The sequence below is a fragment of the Marmota flaviventris genome, chromosome 6 (assembly GCF_047511675.1).
Source record: "Marmota flaviventris isolate mMarFla1 chromosome 6, mMarFla1.hap1, whole genome shotgun sequence".
In the NCBI taxonomy this organism is placed as follows: Eukaryota; Metazoa; Chordata; class Mammalia; order Rodentia; family Sciuridae; genus Marmota; species Marmota flaviventris.
Genome location: NC_092503.1, coordinates 150765642 through 150783507, shown reverse-complemented (window position 1 = coordinate 150783507; position 17866 = coordinate 150765642). Strand labels below are relative to the sequence as shown.

Genomic DNA, 17866 nt, shown 5'->3' with positions numbered 1-17866 from the left:
ACCTGATTGTTTCTCAGAGCCCTCTCTAGACAGTCCTCCACCTTAGCACAGTCTCCCCCATTTCACATATTTTCAAACTTCAGAGCCACTTGAGTAGTTGCAAAATGTGGTCCTGGGTTGTGTCCCTCATGTTCTAGGAGAGGCTTTGTCCTGCACCCGAGGCCTCCTCCTTCACACGTCTCGCGTGTTCCTCCAGGCTCTTAGCTGTTGGCCCCTTTGTTCACTTCCTCTAGATCCTCTAGCTCTGATCTGTCTCATTACCACCACCTACACCCCTGTTCCTTCTCCCCATCACTAGAATTAGTTTTAGAAAGTCTTCAAATGACCTCTGTTTCAATTGGTTGCATTTAATTCACATATCTGGCGTCTCCTGCACATAAATCCTGTAGTCCCCAGGACTGGGTTGTAGGGAGGTGAGCGTGTAAAGCTAGGCCAGCCACAGAACCTGCCTCTCCACAGGGCTTCTCTTCTGCTTCCATGACCCTGTTTTATAAACCAGCAAGATAGCAGACAGATACTTTATTGTTAAATTTTGTTATTAAATTTAGGATTCCACCTTCTGGAATGGAAACCCACATACCAGTTCTCTTCCTTGATTTGAATGGTAAGTTCCAGGAGCCACCACATTTAATTAAAATTTGTCATGTATTCAGACTCACATTATTTCGATCTGTAAATCACTTTTGTAATTGCTCATATGCCGTTTTAGGTGACATTGTGGTCCATTCAAACATATGTAAGCATGACAGATAGTATCACTGACAGAAAGATGTAAATATTAAATTAAAAAAATAAGAACAGTTAGGGGCTGGAGACGTGGCTCAGTGGTAAAGCACTTGCCTTGTATGCATGAGGCTGTGGGTTTGATCCTTAGCAACACACACACACACACACACACACACACACCCTGCTTAGGAATATTGAGAATTATGTACAAGAATATTAAAGCAGTTGTTCTGAAACGTTGATATCACTTCTGAAGCATAGGATGGCTTCTGAGAAGGACCCATTTGCTGGTGAGAAAGTTCAGTTCCAAGTGGGGAAAGTTACCCCAGTCCCAGCGTTTCCAGCTGAACGTTATTCCTGTCTCTAGATAAATAAATCTAAGTACCCATCGGAGTTGAAGGGAGTTACTTTTATTTTATTTTTAAAAAAATGGAACTATGAAATGTAAAAATTCCCCCCCCCCCAAAAAAAAAAGTCAAATGGTGCTACATAAGACATTTTTGTTTTTCTTAGGAGAAAGGAGTTATATGGAAACTTCTGGAAGTTAAAGACAGATTAGGATCCATCATGTATTTGTTTGTTTACTTGTTGTAGATGAATACAATACCTTTTTATTTTAATTTTTTTAGTTGTAGTTGGACACAGTACCTTTATTTTATTTATTTATTTTTATGTGGTGCTGAGGATCGAACCGAGCATCTCACACGTGCCAGGCAAGCGCTCTCCCACTGAGCTACAACCCCAGCCCCTGTTTATTTATTTTTATATGATGCTGAGGACTGAACCCAGTGCCTCACTCATACTAGGCAAGCGCTCTACCACTGAGCTACAACCTCAGTCCCTCATCATCTTAACTTAAAACCACTCATGCTACTTTTCTTCCAGCCTTGGTCACTTGGAAAACAGTCTTATGTGCTATGACTCCACAAAAAGATGACTAAGACTGTATATAATACAGCCCCCTCTCATCTCAGGGAGGTGAATAGGATTCCATCACTGGGCTCAGACTATGCTGTTTGCTTTTACCATTCTTCCAACCAAATGTAGGTGTGCATTCACAGGGTCAGCTGCTGCATAATCTGCTCCTTTTGTAGAAGAATTAAAAAAAAAAATCTTAAAATAGCAAATGTCACAAGACTTTTGAGAAAGTCAACAACAACAGCTTCCTTCTCCAGGAGAAAAATCCCTCTTTTCATCCAAAAATATGAATTTACACTTTAAAATGTGTATTTGTAAAGAAACTTTGATGGTTTATTCCAATATGAAATCCATCTTCATGTCTTTATGCTTCTTTATCACATCAAAGGGTTAGCTATAAAACTGGATTTGTGTTTCTGTACTATGAAGCTATAAGACGAACCAGGATTTTGAGATATATATGACTTTCACCATCTTTTTCTTTCCAAGTTACAACAAATATTTGGAATTTACTGCTGTGGTCTAGTATGTGCTTATCATAATAGTGGCCGAAACTAGAAGACATTTTGAAAAACCCTGAAGGTCATCCATTCTTGCCATGTATTTAGTCTTGTTGGAACAAAAGGCAAAGAATTCACAAACACCACGACCTAAGCACCTGTTTCAAATTAAAATCAGCCTTGAGCTTGCAAAATAATTTTTTGATAATTAAGCAATTTGCAACAGAAGACCTATGTCAGTTTTTTTTTTTTTTTTTCCTCCTGGAGAAGTCAGCAGATAACTACATCCTAAGAGTTTCTGCACTGATCTGGAAGCTGAAACAAAACAAAAAGCAGGCTTTTCCAAACCACAGAGGTGGCCTGTAGAAAGATATCCGCACTTCAGTGGGGAAAGTGGCTGATGGAAGAGGCAGTGGTACCTGCTTTAGGAGTCTACTCAGAAGTACCTGCCACGTCCCCAGTTCAGAATTGTGTTTTGAGATGAATATAAAAGCACCTGAATGTCATGAAAATGTTCTTCCCTGTGTGATAAGGATCCTCACATGGTCCAGCAGATGCAGTCAGCCTGCCGAGGTCCACCTGCCCAGACCCACGGGCTAGACAGCCAGCTGAGGTGCTCATCACTCCGCGAGCCACATCCCCAGCCCTATTTTGTATTTTGTTTAGAGTCAGGGTCTCTCTGACTTGCTTAGCACCTCACTTTTGCTGAGGCTGGCTCTGAGCTCTCAATCCTCCCACCTCAGCCTCCCAAGGTTCTGGGATTCCAGGCATGCACCACCCGCCTGGCTAGAGTTGTATTTTTAAGGAATTAAAGTCATTGTGATCTTAGAGTATCTGTTTCAGTTTGAGGATAGAGAATGAAAGAAAAAAGTTATGTCACATGTAAACATTTTCTATAATAAGTGTATTTTGGGGCTGGGAGTGTAGCTCAGTGGTAGAGTACTTGCCTAGTATGCACAGGCCTTGGGTTCAATCTCTAGCACCTCAAAAAGAAAAAAATATAAATATGTTTTTGAATTTGGGGTGATTGCTTAAAAACTATCTTTCCCCTACCTCTTTATCCTGTGCCTTAAACTTGAACTTGGTTAGCGGATGACCTCAGTGCCAACGAGCAGCTTGTGGGTCCACACGCATCGGGCGTGAACTCCATCCTGCCCAAGGAGCATGGCAGCCAGTTTTTCTACCTGCCCATTATAAAGCACAGCGATGACGAGGTAATTTATCCCCAGGTCTGTTGGAGGCCTCTGATTAGCACTCAGTGGGGTGGGGCCGGGGAGGGCTGTCTTCCTGATAAGCCATTGTGGTCTGCTTTGGGGAGGAGGAGCGGGGACTTCAAAAAATAAATCATTTGTGTTGTTCAGAATAGGTGAGGAAAGAAGTCTGTCTGACTAGGTCGAGTGGAACTTATTTCCGTCTCGCCATGTTTTCCCTCCCTCCTAGGTTTCAGCTACTGCCTCTTGGGACTCCTCAGTACACGACTCTGTTCACTTGAACAGGGTCACACCGCAGAATGAAAGGATTTACCTGATTGTGAAGACCACCGTCCAGCTCAGCCACCCGGCTACCATGGAGTTGGTATTAAGGAAACGGATTGCAGCCAACATTTACAACAAACAGGTAGCAACAGAGGCGCTCTGCTGTGTCTCCCAGGTCCCAGTCTTCCTTCTGTCCCAGTCCTGTTTCACAGTGTGAATACAGGGAAAGGGCAGAATGTGGCCACACTGGCCAGGTTAGAGCCTGACTGTCATCTCTCCAAGATCACTGGGCGTGTGGCCCTCAGAGGTAAATGTCATCCCCAGAACACTTGGCCACCTTGATGGAGAGGAAACCCGTCATCCTGGCAGTGACATTTTCTGGTTTGAAAAGTAGAAATATAGACTAAGAGGTTAAGTCTCAGGCCCAGTCAGGTTAGAAACAAAACCAGGACAAAACACAGACTGCAAATGAGTGCCTGTGCAACCACTTGGCCAGGTCACATCTCAGAGTGCTGGTGTTCTGGAAAGACTGATTAAAGGGAGAGATTAAATGGAGTTAGCAGAGGGGAGGGGAATACCACCACAGAGACTGTGTGCTGCACACTCCGCAATGCAGTGTCCAAGTCACTCCTGGATGTTGTTGTCCCTCAGAAGTATAGACAGGATATTTAAGTTTATAGGGTTTTTTTTTCCTGTTTTTCAGAATATTGTGTGTATATATCAAAAACATAAGTATTCATAATGCATTTACAGTGGGTAAAATATTGAGCCTGTATTTGTTACACAGTTTAATCCATCCTTTTCTTTTCCGCCAGAGTTTTACACAGAGTTTGAAGAGGAGAATATCATTGAAAAATATATTTTATTCCTGTGGGGTAACCTATGAAATAGTCTCCAACATACCAAAGGTAAAATATATATTATTTAAAAACAATTTTTTATTTCTTTATTTTTTTGCAATGCTGGGGATCCATCTCAGGGCCTGGTACATGATAACTAAGCAAGAACTCTGTCATTGAGCCACATCCCGAGCCCTATTTTGTATTTTATTTAGAGACAGGGTCTCAGTGAGTGGCTTTGCACCTTGCTGTTGCTGAGGCTGGCTTTGAACTTGAGATCCTCCTGCCTCAGCCTCCCAAGCTGCTGGGATACTGCACCTGGTCCCACCGCACTTTTGAAGAAAACGTTGTCCACATGAGTACTGTCACTTTTCCCCTCTCTCTTTAGGCAACCGAAGAGATTGAGGACCGGGAAACCTTGGCTCTCCTGGCAGCCCGGAGTGAAAACGAGGGCACGTCCGACGGAGAGACGTACATTGAGAAGTACACACGGGGCGTGCTGCAGGTGGAGAACATTCTGAGCCTTGAACGGCTCCGGCAGGCGAGTAACTGAATAGCTGGATGCCTTCACCCCAGGGAGCAGGGACGAATTTGTAACCAAGCACCTGTCTAAAGCTATCAGAGAAGGAGAAGTCACGTGGCAAATGTCTTTATTGAAAGGATTTTGACAAAATAGTGCCCCAAATAAAGATAATGCGAACTTTCATTGAATACTTCCAACCTGCCAAGCACTGTGCCAGAATAACTTAGATACTGTTCTCTGGTCGCTTTTTCATCACTGTGACCAAAATCCTGACAAGAACAATTTTAGAGGAGAAAAAACGTTTATTTGAGGGGCTCACGGTTTCAAAGGTCTCAGTCCACAGATGGCCAACTCCATTGTGCTGGGCCCACAGTAAAGTAGCACATCATGGCGGAAGGGTGTGGAGGAAGAAAGCAGCTCAGGTTTACCAGAGACAAATGTAAATCCCAAAGGCACATCCCACCCACCCACCTCCTCCATCCACACCTAACCCTCCTACAGTCACCACCTAGTTAATCCATTCAAGTGCTTAGCATTACAGTGATCAGCTTAAGGTTCTCCTAACCTAGTCATTTTACCTCTAAACTTTTTTGCATGGTCTCACACATGAGCTTTTAGGGTTCACCTCATATCTAAACCATTACGGATACGTTGTTTAATTGTCAAAGGTAAAACTGTTGTAATTCCCATTTTTAAATGAAGAAATCGAGTCTGAGAAAAGTCAGCTCCCTTGACACAGATTTCACAGCTACTTAGGAAAGGGTACAAAGTCAGATGTAAACCCCAAGCAGCTGGATTCCAAAGTCCATATGTTTAACCACATGCTGCCACTCTCTCCCTGATTCTGAGACCCAAGTTAATTTTTGAGGTAACAGCGGAGACATTCAAGCACAAGTGGTTCACTCTGTATTGGAACTGTAAAACCAGGTGTATGTCCTGTGTTGACCGCACGGGAGCAAGTGGTTGACAATATGGAAAGTCTGTGTTGAGCAAACCAGCAGGAGAAACCCGACTGACAGCTGTCAGGATCATTTTCTTTTAGTAGAAACCTAATTGCTACCTGAGTGAAACACAAATAGCATAAAACTTCTTTGTTGTTTTGCAAGTGAAATGTACAGCTAGAGGTATCTTCTCATTTCCTCATTTTCTCTGCGCACTCCTCTGTCACTTGTGTAAAAATATTCGCAGTTGAAATGTATTTTGCCCAGCATTTTTTCTGGGTTTTTTTTTTTTTTTAATATTTTCAACAAAACTGTGCAAATAAAGAAAAAGGCAGGCGCAGCAAAATTGCAGTTTTGTAAATATGGATTTGTGCGCATGCGTGATCCATATTAGCAAAGTGATCTTTTCATCTATATTTTATAAATCTTCTACAAATACATGTGTCCCTTTAATAATGAGATGAGACATTCATGAACATTATCTTTAAATTATACGTTGACAGGCCGTCACGGTCAAAGAGGCACTTTCCACCAGAGCCCGGCACATCCGGAGGAGCCTCAGCACACCGAATGTTCACAATGTAAGCTCGCGCTGGTGGGGACTTGCTTCCTGTGTGACCTGCCTCAGGATTTGGGTGGGGGCCTCAGGGATGGGAGGCTGGGGCTGGCACAGTGGGACTGTCACTCCTGGCATGGGAGCACCTCCCCCAGTGTGCTGAGCCTGCTTCTCTGTACCAGGGACGCAGCAGAGAGCCAGGCTCAATGTATCCTTGCTTCTCAGCTCCTAGTCTTTCTTTTGACTGTTTTGATCATCTTTCTCAACCAATTCACCTAGAAAATTCAGTCGACAGAAATTGCCTCTGGCAGAGGGGACACTGTCATGGGAATAAAGGACAGATTAGTGCATGGACCAATTTCAAAGCTTTCTCTTCCCAGAAGCAGCAGAGTAGAAGTGAGAGCCTTCTAAGGAAAAGCACAGAATTATTTGCCTTCCCTATCTCCAGAATTACCAGAAAACTATTAAACCATGGTGAAGGTTTGCAAAGTTGTCTTACAGCACACAGAGGAAATCACAGCAGAGAGCAGTAATCTCTGTCCCAGGCGTTGCCTCTGACCACAGTGCAGGCCCTAGGAAGATAATAAGACTCAGACAGCTGTAATAGAGGAAACTCGGCCCTGCTGAGTAATGAACCCGAGAAGAAATCAGGATAGAAATCAGGAAGTATTTACAACTAAATGATAATAAAAACAGGCATATGTTGATATTGTAGGATGCAGTTCAAGTGGTATTTAAATGGAAATGATGAGCCCTAAGTTCCCTGTTCTTCTTATTTATTCATCAGAATACTAGACAGTAGGGCTGGGGTTGTGGCTCAGTGATAGAATGCTCGCCTCCCTTATATGAGACACTGGGTTTGATTCTCAGCGCCACACATAAATAAATGAATAAAATAAAGGTCCATCGACAACTAAAAAAAGAAATATTTTAAAAAATACTAGACAATAGATAAAATGAAAGAGTGAGAGTTACTATTAGGAAATTTATGGTTCTTACGTTAAAGCTGGGGGCGGGGAGGTTGGTTTGGTAGTGTGTACCTGAAGTCCCACCTACTCAGGAGGCTGGGGTGGTGGGGGGAGAGTCTCTTGAGCCCAAGAGTTCAGGACCAGCAACATATTAAGCCCTATTTCAGAAAGGGGGAAGGGGGGTAAACGGGCTGGGGGATGTAGCTCAGTGATAGAGTGTGTGATTGACATGTGTAAGGTCCAGGATTCAATTTCCAACACCAAAACAAAAAACATGAAATAATCTAAATGTCTTTCTTTCTTTTTTTTCTTTAAACCTTAACCTAATCAAGACTCCAGGTCTAACCAGGCACGGTGGTGCATGTCCGTAATCCCAGCAGCCTGGGAGGCTGAGGCAGGAGGATCGAGAATTCAGAGCCAGCCTCAGCAAAGGCACTAAGCAACTCAGTGAGACCCTGTCTCTAAATAAAATACAAAATAGGGCTGAGGATGGGCTCAGTGGTTGAGTGCCCCTGAGTTCAATCTCTGACAGCCCCCACCGCCCAACCCCCCCAAAAAAGACTCCAGGTTTAGCTACTAACTTTCAAAGAACACAGATGAAAGTGTTAAATACCACCACAGAAATTCAATTAGCAAAATCCAGACTATGAGACACTACAGGGGAAATGACCTAATTTTTTTTAACAAATTAAATTTAATTAAATTGTTTTAAAAACAGATAAAACTCCAAAAAAATTCAATTTTAAGAAAAGGGAGAACTCGTAGATTTAAAGACACTGAAATATATCAGTCAATTGCAATGTATGAATTATTTTGATCCAGATCCAAAATAAATTAATTGTGAAAATGTTTACGAGACATTTGAACATGACCATATATTTGATAGTATCTATGAATCACCTAAGTTGTATAGAAATGATAATGTATTGTGGTTATGGTTTTTTAAAAAGGCGAGAGGAAGAGTTCCTTATATTCTACAGATTTATAGATAAGACAGGTGCAGTGGCACACACCTATAATCCCAGCCCGAGGGAGAAGGATCACAAGTTCAAATCCAGCCTGGGCAACTTAGCGAGGCCCTATCTCAAAAAATAAAAAGGCTTGGGGATGTAAGTCAGTGGTAGAGTGCCCTGGGGTTCATTCTCCAGTATCAGAAAATAAAAATAATAATATTAAATTGAAAAGGGCTGGTAAAGTAGCTCAGTAGTAAAGTACCCCTGGGTTCAATACCCCGTCCTGCAAAAAATAAAAATAAGAGAGAGATTAATAGGCAAATAGTTATAGACACAGTTTTAGTTAGAAAAAAGAAAACCAGCATCATTTAAGTAAGGAAAGAAATAAATATTAGAACAAAAAGAATATTCAAATAATATTAGAACAAACTTAAGAAAAATAAAGAATCAGCAAAACTGAAAAGCAGGTTGTTTAAAAAGTCTGGTCACGTGGACTGGCTCTTTTAACAAGATTCATTTGGAAGGAAAAGAAAATATGAGAAAAGATACAAATATTAGAAATGAGAAGATGGATTTTTTTTTTCAGTCAGTATTGGGAATTGAACCCAGAAGTGTTCTACCACCAAACTACATCCCCAGCCCTTTTTATTTTTTATTTTGAGGCAGGGTCTCACTAAGTTGCACAAGTGGGCCTCAAATTTGCAATCCTCCTGTCTCATCCTCCTGAGTAGCTGAGATTATAAGCATGCACCACCATGCCTGGCTATGGGGTGTTTTCATCAGAGTTCTAATAGAAAAAAGTCAGAAGCAGCCTCAATACTCATTAACAGGAGAATGGAACAAAATAATCCACCACGCTGTGTAAGACCAAGTGTAGTAAGACAACACTTACATGAAGTACAAAAATATGGAAAATGAGGGTGGTAGAGCACTTGCCTCGCACTCAGGAGGCCCTGGGTTCCATCTCCAGCAGTGGGGGGCTGGGGTGGGGACTACAGAGATACTGATTATTGCTTTTTTTCCCCTTTATAGTTACTAGGAATTGAACCCAATATCACTGCACCACGAGTTACATCCTCAGCCCTTTTTACTTTTTATCTCGAATACTACGTTTCTGAGGGTCTCACTAAGATCCTGAGGCTGGCCTCGAACTTGCAATCCTTCTCCCTCAGTTCCCTGAGTTGGTGGCAGTATAGTTTTGTGCCACTGCACCTGGCTGCTATTTACTGTTTATCTGTGTTTGCACATGTGATTACACAACATAGGTGTGGAAGTAACTTCTTATTGAGTGTAGTCATTATTCCTGGAGAGGGAAATGAAAGAAGAGAGAGGTCACACAGCATTCAGGACATCCGTGGCGTGACATTTCTTTCTATAAAAAGACAATTACAGGTGGGCGTGATGGTATTTGCCTGTATCCCAATGGCTCAGGAGGTTGAGGTAGGAGGATCACAAGTTTAGGTTCAAAGCCAGCCTCCTAACAACTTAGCAAGACCCTGTCTCAAAATTTTTAAAAAGGCAGGGGGTGGGGGCAGGGCGGGGTGGGGGGGATGTATCTCAGTGGTTAAATGCCCCTGAGTTCAATCCCTGTTGACAAAAAGAAAAACAACAGCAACAAAAAGGTTATACCTGGACGTGGTGACTAACACCTGTAATCCCAGCAACTCAGGAGCAGAGGGATTGCAAGTTCTAAGCCAGCCTCACTTTTTGAGACCCTGAGCAACTTAGCAAAACCCTGTCTGGAAATAAAACATAAAAAGGGCTGGGGATGTAGCTCAGTGGTTAAGTTCCCCTGGGTTCAATCCCTGGCACATAATTTTTATTTATTTATTTATTTTAAAATATTATATATATTAAAAAACATATATATATAAAAATAGACAATTATGTTAAATACATGAGCCACATTTATAAAAACTACTTATCTCTTATAGGTTTCCTCTAGTCGACCAGACCTTTCTGGCTTTGACGAAGATGACAAGGTATGCATCTATGGGCATTGCTGGGTCACTAGCAGGATCCAAGCTCTTGAGAACATAACTGGTATTTATACTTTCTGATTATGTCCTCAAGAAATCCAGAATCTATTCCTCAGAGGTAGCCCACTCCTAAGAAGTTGAAATCGGGTAGATAAGCTCAAACAACATGTAAGTTTTCTCCCTTAGTACACCACTTAGTACACTTAGTGCACCTTGAGTCTCAAGTATACATGAAGTCAGCACACCACCTAGTTTGCCTGGTTCAGTGCTAACTTGGGCTACTACCAGGCAGAATTGTCAATGGAACCATTTTACTCTCAAGTAGTGTATGGATCGTCCTTGCACTGTCCAGTCACCACAGATGTAGGCCAGACTGATAGAAAGGGCTGCCTCTGAGAGGGAGGAATGGGACCACCAAGGGGTTCACAAGTGGATGTCACTGTGTTTGTAAGTCTTAAGGAAATACGATAAAATTAACATGTTTCACTCTGGGGATACCTTGGGTTTGATGGTGTTTGTTATATTGAGCACTTTTATCTCTGTTTGAAATACGTCATAATAAAAGAGCACATAACTGCCATTAAACATAGGAGAAACTCAAATCTAGGCTTCTTTCTCCTTTTGGAGTGACTGACTCACAGTGAGCCTGTACCTTGTATACCTTGTAGGGTTGGCCAGAGAGCCAGTTAGACATGTCTGACTACAGCTCCAGTTACCAAGATGTGGCGTGCTACGGAACTTTACCCAGGGATTCGCCTCGGAGGAGCAAAGAAGGTAGTGGTCGCATGGTTTTGCGGTGACATTTCTTTTTAATTACTTGGGAACAGCATACACAGTCTTCCACGGCTATCACGTAATGACATACAAAGCTTAAATTCTTTTTTTTTTTTTAAAAAGAGAGAGAGAGAGAATTTTTTAATATTTATTTTTTTAGTTATCGGCGGACACAACATCTTTGTTTGCATGTGGTGCTGAGGATCGAACCCGGGCCGCACGCATGCCAGGCGAGCGCGCTACCACTTGAGCCACATCCCCAGCCCCAAGCTTAGATTCTTGTCAGCTAGATGAACCAAAGTGTGCTTGTGGATTGAAGCCATCTGTCCTCTTACTGGATTTCCATTTTTCTTTCCATTCATCAAATAATAATAGTAGTATGCTTTTTGTGTATTGCATATCACTTCAGATTTTCCATTTTTTTTTTTTTTTTTTTTGTGTGTGATACTGGGGATTGACTCTGGTTAGGGAAGCTGTCTACCGCTGAGCTGTAGCTCAATAATTTCTACTTTTTTTTTTTTCCTTTATTTATTTTGGTACTGGGGATTAAACCCAGGAGAGTGTAACCATTGAACCACATCCCTGGCCTTTTTAATTTTGGGGGACAGGGTCTCACTAAGTTGCTTAAGGCCTCACTAAATTTCTGTGGCTTACTTTGAACTTGTGATCTTCTTGCCTCAGCCTCACAAGTCACTCAGATTGCAGGTGTGTGCCACTCTGCCTGGTTATTCTTTGAATTTTTTATTATTTCTTTTTTATTTTGAGGCAGGGTCTTGCTGAGTTGCCCAGGATGGCCTCAAATTTGCAGTTCTACTATCTCAGCCTCCCAAATAGCTGGGCTTATAGGCATGTGCCACCACTCCTGGCTTCTTAGTTTTCAAGACATCACGTCCTGAATTTGAAGTACATACACAGATCTTATTACATTATTCTCTACAAAAAGAACATGCACCTCTGTCATATATATTTTTGTTCCTAAAGGAATTGTGTATATGTGTTACTTGGGACTGTACCCAGTGGCACTCTACCACTGAACTACATCCCCAGCCCTTTTTATTTTTAGATAGGATCTTGCTAAATTGCCTAGGCTGGCCTCAAAGTTGTAATCCTCCTGCCTAAGCCTCCTGAATAGCTGAGGTTACGGGTGTATACCACTATGCTTGAATCAAAGGAGTTCTTGTTTTTATTTTATTATATGTATGTATGTATGTATGTATATATATATTTTCCAGGACTGGGCTCAAACCTGGGCTTCATACATTCTAGGCAAGCTTTCTACCACTGAGCTACATTACCAACTTAAAGGAGTTTTTAAGAGAATGTGATTGGGCTGGGCACAATGGTACATGCCTCTAATCCTTGAGAGCCCTTGGAGCCTGGTATTGTGGCTCACCAGTAGAGCGCTTGCCTAGCTTGGGCGGGACCCGGGTTCGATCCTCAGCAGCACATAAAAATAAAGGCATTGTGTTGAGTCCATGTACACATAAAAAGTAAATATTAAAAAAAAAGAAAAGAGAGGCCTTGGTAACTTAATAAGACCCTGTTTCAAAATACAAATTAAAAAAAGAAGTTCTGGGGATGTGTGTAGCTCAATCGTAGGACACTTACCTAGCATGCTCGAGGCCCTGGATTCCATCCCCAGCACAAAAGAAGGGGCGTGGATTATGACTGATTCCTAAAGTCCAAAAATGATACCAGAAGTCAATTTGATCAGTGACAATATATTACCTACACTTCTAGTCTTCCCAGTGCCTTAAAGAAAATAGTGTTCTCTGGAAATATCAATTCATCTGTTACCTTATAGTTTATATTTTACTTACTAAGTGTCATTATACTAAGAATTGGGAAGAAATTATAGAAGGGGGAAAGAGGCTACGAACAAGGTAACATGAGAGAACAAGCAAGAGTTATCTGTCTTTAGCGGTATGGAGCTGGGTAGCCTGAGGCCGAAAGGGACAGGCAGTCCACCTTCACCGAGCACAGTCATTCATTGAGCATACTTATTGAACCTCTATTTGCTCTCTAAAAATGTAACCATGGGGCTGGGGCCGGGGCTGGGGCTGGGGCTCAGTGGTAGAGCGCTTGCCTAGCATGTGTGAGGCACTGGTTCGATTCCCAGCACCATATAAAAATAAAGATATTTTAAAAATGTAACCATGGAAATAAGATATATAACAAGTAAAACATTCAGTGTTAAAGTGCAAATGTGCATGTACAGATGACAAGGGCCTGAGGACTCAGAGGTGGGAAGTCCATGAGCTGAGATTGTTCTGCTCAGTGGTACTTAAAGCCGGGTCATGGAAAGAAGGCAGAGCATTTGTTTCCAATTTCTCTCGCACTGCCCAGCCCTTTGGTAACTCTGTGATTTTATAGATTTATCCCTGTTCTTGCCTATGTCCATGTTAATGCCCGACCAAATAGTCACGTCTTCTTGTCGTCATTATACCACGTGGTCCTCTGGCGAGGTTTTCGCCTCCCTTCCTGGGTGCCTGTGAACACACCCTGTGGCTGTAAACTCATGTCATTTGTCTTCCACAGGTTGTGCCTCGGAGAATCCTCATGCCTTAACAGTGAGCCCTTTTAAAGCATTCTCTCCTCAGCCACCAAAGTTTTTCAAGCCCCTGATGCCTGTCAAAGAGGAGCATAAAAAAAGGACGGCTCTTGAAGCAAGACCTCTTCTAAGCCAGGAGGTAAATGCTTGACTTGTCTGTACCGTGCAAATCAGAGTGGTGTCACCCCGTCTCAGGGAACGGCAGTTTGCATTCACAAGTCGGACGCTGCATGTGGACACGCATGGGTTATTTCTCAGTGGATCTGTTCTTAGGTACCTCTTTCTCAAACACACAGGCTGTGGTAGGATATTTTTTTCAATTGTTAATTGTTGTGGTTTTACATCTCTGTGTTGATGGCTTTTCCAAGTAATTTTCATCTTTCAAGTGAGAAAAAGATGTCCCCTAGGCCTTTTGAAAATGTTAAAAGCTTTTACTTATTCAGTTTTTAATAAAACTAATGGTGCTTTCTGCCACTGAATCTGTGTAGTCCTGTCAGATTTCACCAGTAGTTTAACTCTGCAGAATCGGCTGCTGCGTTGCTCACATGTAATCTAGGCGTTGGCATTGCTTTTCTAACGTGCATGTACTCACTGTGTATTTCGCTGTCATCGTCCTTTGTGTGTGATGCGTCTGTGTGTCTTAACCTTTGCAGAGCATGCCTCCATCTCAGGCACTTAACCCTGGCTGCATTGTCCCCCCTGGAAGCAATGGCAGCAGCATGCCCGTAGATCACCATAGCAAACGCGAGAAGAAGATTGTAAGTTCTGGAACCATTTCTGTCATATTGCCTAGTGGTGGGTGTAAAGCCCTTTCACAGATCGTCTTCCAAAAGCTTTCCAAGAAATTAAGACGTGATAAATCTTTGGTGTTTTTCCTTTTATTTATTTATTTTTTAAGTGGTCCTTGGTGATGAAATTTTGTGTACTTGTGCACATGACCTATTTCTTTTTTTCTAAGTTTTCCTTCTATTTTATTTATTTCTTTTTGCTTTGGATAGGTTTGCTTTAAAAATGGGAGAAAGATGCCTTTGATGATTCTGGTCTTTACTTAAAAAAAAAAAAAAAAAAAGTAATAGTGATCACTTTAATTAAAATCGAAATCTTTTTAATGTGCCTGTACGTATTACCCAGATCCTGAAGTTAATCTACCTAGAGGAATTGCACTTACTTGGAGTAAGTAACCATGCATTTAGCCGTGGGTGTGTTTGGAAGCTTCTTTGTGTGGCCTGAGCTCCTGCCAAGGTGATTCTGTAGTTTGTAGCTGCTCTGTGATCCCTCATCCGCCCGTACGCATCATCCTCATCGCTCTTGCGCAAGTAGCCTTTGTTAATTAGCTGGCAGAATATGGTCTAACCCCCTTGCTCTCAGCCTTGCTTTCAAGATGGCTTACCTATGTTTACCACAGGTAGGTTGAAACTCTTGCTACCGAACCTCATTCCCCAGCCATTGATTTTAAAATTATGCATTTGAGAGAATTTTTTTTTTTAAATGGTGCCCTACCAGACACTTCAGATTCTAAATTACTACCCTCAATTAAAGATATTTGAAAACCCGTATATTCTGAAGTCTGGAAAGAATTCCCTAATTCTGTCCCAGCTTCCTCTCTCCCGTGGCTTCCCAGACTTGAGAGGAGTAAAGCCAGCTGGGGGCAGGAGAGGCTGTGCTGCTGATGGCTGCATGTGATCCGCTTTGCGGGGCCGAGTGGGGGGGCGGGGGGTCTCCTCTCCCAGCTATTCCACTTCAGGTCCATTCCAAAGCCTCATTGGTGTGATCCTTTAATAGTTCCAAAATATGCTGCTAAAGCACCCTGCAGAAGTAACCCCAGCTTGACCTGGGCGTGCAGCCGGCCACTCCTTGCTTGCTTGAATCTTAGGAAATGACTTCCTCATTCCTCACATAAGGAAAGAAGAAATGCACCCTTTTCCCTTCATTTCTGTTGGCCGCCTCTGTCCCTCTATCCCAAAGACCCTCTCCTAGTTCCTTATGGAGAAAAGGACACATAGCAGCAGCTGCTCCTTCATCTCTGCAAATTTTAATGAATTCTCCAGCCACTTTCCTGGCCACCCCCTGCCCAATTAATAAGGGCTAAAAGGGCCACATGGCTGTGCTGTTTCCCCTCGGACTCTCTGGCGCCCTGTCTGCATGGACCTTTATGGACATCACTGGAGTGCACAGGCACAAAATTCAAACCTATGGTGATGCTCCGCTGTGGTACAATACCATCAAGTGATTGTTGAATGAGCCTCTAGAACTGCCCCACAGGCGGTTTTGCTGTTTATTGCTTGCCTCAGTTATTTTATTTGCTTTGTTTTAAATATCTTAAAACCATTCAGCTGGGAGAGCGTGGGACAGAACCAGATTCTCTCGACCCAGGAAATCTCAAGCAGCGATTAGACTCTGACCGAATGCACTCTGAAGTGTGCCACATTGGTCGAATGGGGCCATTTTCCTGCCAGGTTCTGATGACAGCTACTCTAGTGTCATCTCTTGAGGCTACTGCCCAGTTTTTTCAAGATAGTAGTTTTCCAGGATATTTTGATAGAACTTCAGTATGTGGCTTGTTTGATCAGAGGTTTTAGTTTCTCTTTGGGAAACTTTAATTTTATTCCTCTTATCTGCCTTTGATCCTACTTCACTTTCTTTTCTCTTCCACTCTTGAAAAATCAGAGCGTGAATCATGGTTCAGACTGATGGAGGAAAATTGCAGTTATTCTTGAAAAGTACTATCAAAACACTATTCCTGTTATTTTTTTTTAAACCCACTGAATTACCAAAGTAATTTCTGTAATTCAGAAAATATAATGAAACTGTGGTATATATTGCTGTGCTTCACATTCAAAGCCACACTTTGTTATCTCATCAATTTGGGAAGATATACAGGTGTTTATCCTATTTTGTATAAATTAAGATAAAGGCAATAGAGTAACCATATGACCCATCTCTGAGGCCTTGTATGGACAAGATGTGGTTTATTTCTTTCATTTATAAGAAGAAACAAAGGTCTAGAATTATTAAGCGACTTGCCCAAGGTCTACAGCTAATGATAGTGTAAGACAAAGAACCCCTCATCCTTCAGCAAGATTGGGCTGACTGCATTGATTCCGCATGCTCCCCAGAGTGCAGTTTGATAGCCAGCCGGCCAGCCCACAGTACCATGGACAGAAGTACTGAGAGCCCTTGGCAGATACAATCCTGAAAGCCGACTGTCCAGAGGCCTGCACAGGCTTGATTACAGTAGGAGTGGAAGTCACACTCATCGAGTGAGACTCGTTGCAAAGAGTCACTGTTTTAATGTGGGTTGTGATCCCTTTTTAAAATCAAGGTGTTTTGTCTATAGGGTAAATATGAGCTGCTTAAGTTAAATCGCAAAAATCAAATCATGGAAGACTGTAGCTATAGAGAAGCTTGAGAACTTGACTTCATGCTCCACTTTTAGGTAGGGTTTTCATCCTTTTTGCCCTTAAGACACTGTAGGAAGGTGCTTAGTGTAGTCTCCTGTAAGATACAATGATAACAATGAGTCTTCTGGTGTGAAAAGTCTATTTAACCAAATTCCCTCAACATTCATTTTAAGCTATTGAAGTCCTGTTATTTTTTTTTCTTCTTCCTTGAAGATAATAATTCCATAACCTTTCAGTCTCCTTTATGTTTAGAAAGTGTTTAATCTCCACTCAGCTTTCTTTTCCTGGAATAAGTTGTCCCTGCTCCTTTAGTTGTCCCTCTGGGACACTGGGGCCCTTTCCCTCCCTAAGTATATAACTGCAGACTGCTTCCTCTTTGAACTTAAATCTCTTTAGATTCTTTGGTTTTACTAAGGTCATGCAAGATCCTTTAGGAAGAAATTTTCATCTTTGTGGGTCTGATAAATTGATACCTATTTCTACTTGTTAAACTCATGGTTGCATATTTCATTCAGCAGAATTGTATTTTAGGATAACGTGCCTTTCCTAGACTTGAGAAGAAATAACCTCCAGGCATAAAACGGGCCCCAAGTTACTCATTCTCATCTACAAATTAGTTTTTCTTTGCAAGAGATAATCTTTTTAGTAATTAATTGCATCAGGTACTTTAGGGCTTGGAGGATTGTGTTTCTGTGCCAGCTGAGATTAAGGGAGGTATAAGAGACAAACACTTGAAATTCAATTTTGAGTCTAAACCTGACA

The 17866-nt window shown here is 42.0% G+C and overlaps 1 protein-coding gene across 1 annotated transcript in view; it reads left to right on the top strand.

The window, feature by feature from the left end:
• Window positions 1–17866, top strand: part of Kif13a (kinesin family member 13A) — a 180770-nt gene that overhangs the window by 155261 nt on the left and 7643 nt on the right. The window contains 10 exon segments of the mRNA XM_071613715.1: window positions 549–604; window positions 3234–3358; window positions 3585–3761; window positions 4435–4527; window positions 4847–4999; window positions 6426–6503; window positions 10334–10381; window positions 11047–11152; window positions 13691–13842; window positions 14357–14461. Coding sequence (XP_071469816.1) covers window positions 549–604; window positions 3234–3358; window positions 3585–3761; window positions 4435–4527; window positions 4847–4999; window positions 6426–6503; window positions 10334–10381; window positions 11047–11152; window positions 13691–13842; window positions 14357–14461 — 1093 coding nt within the window.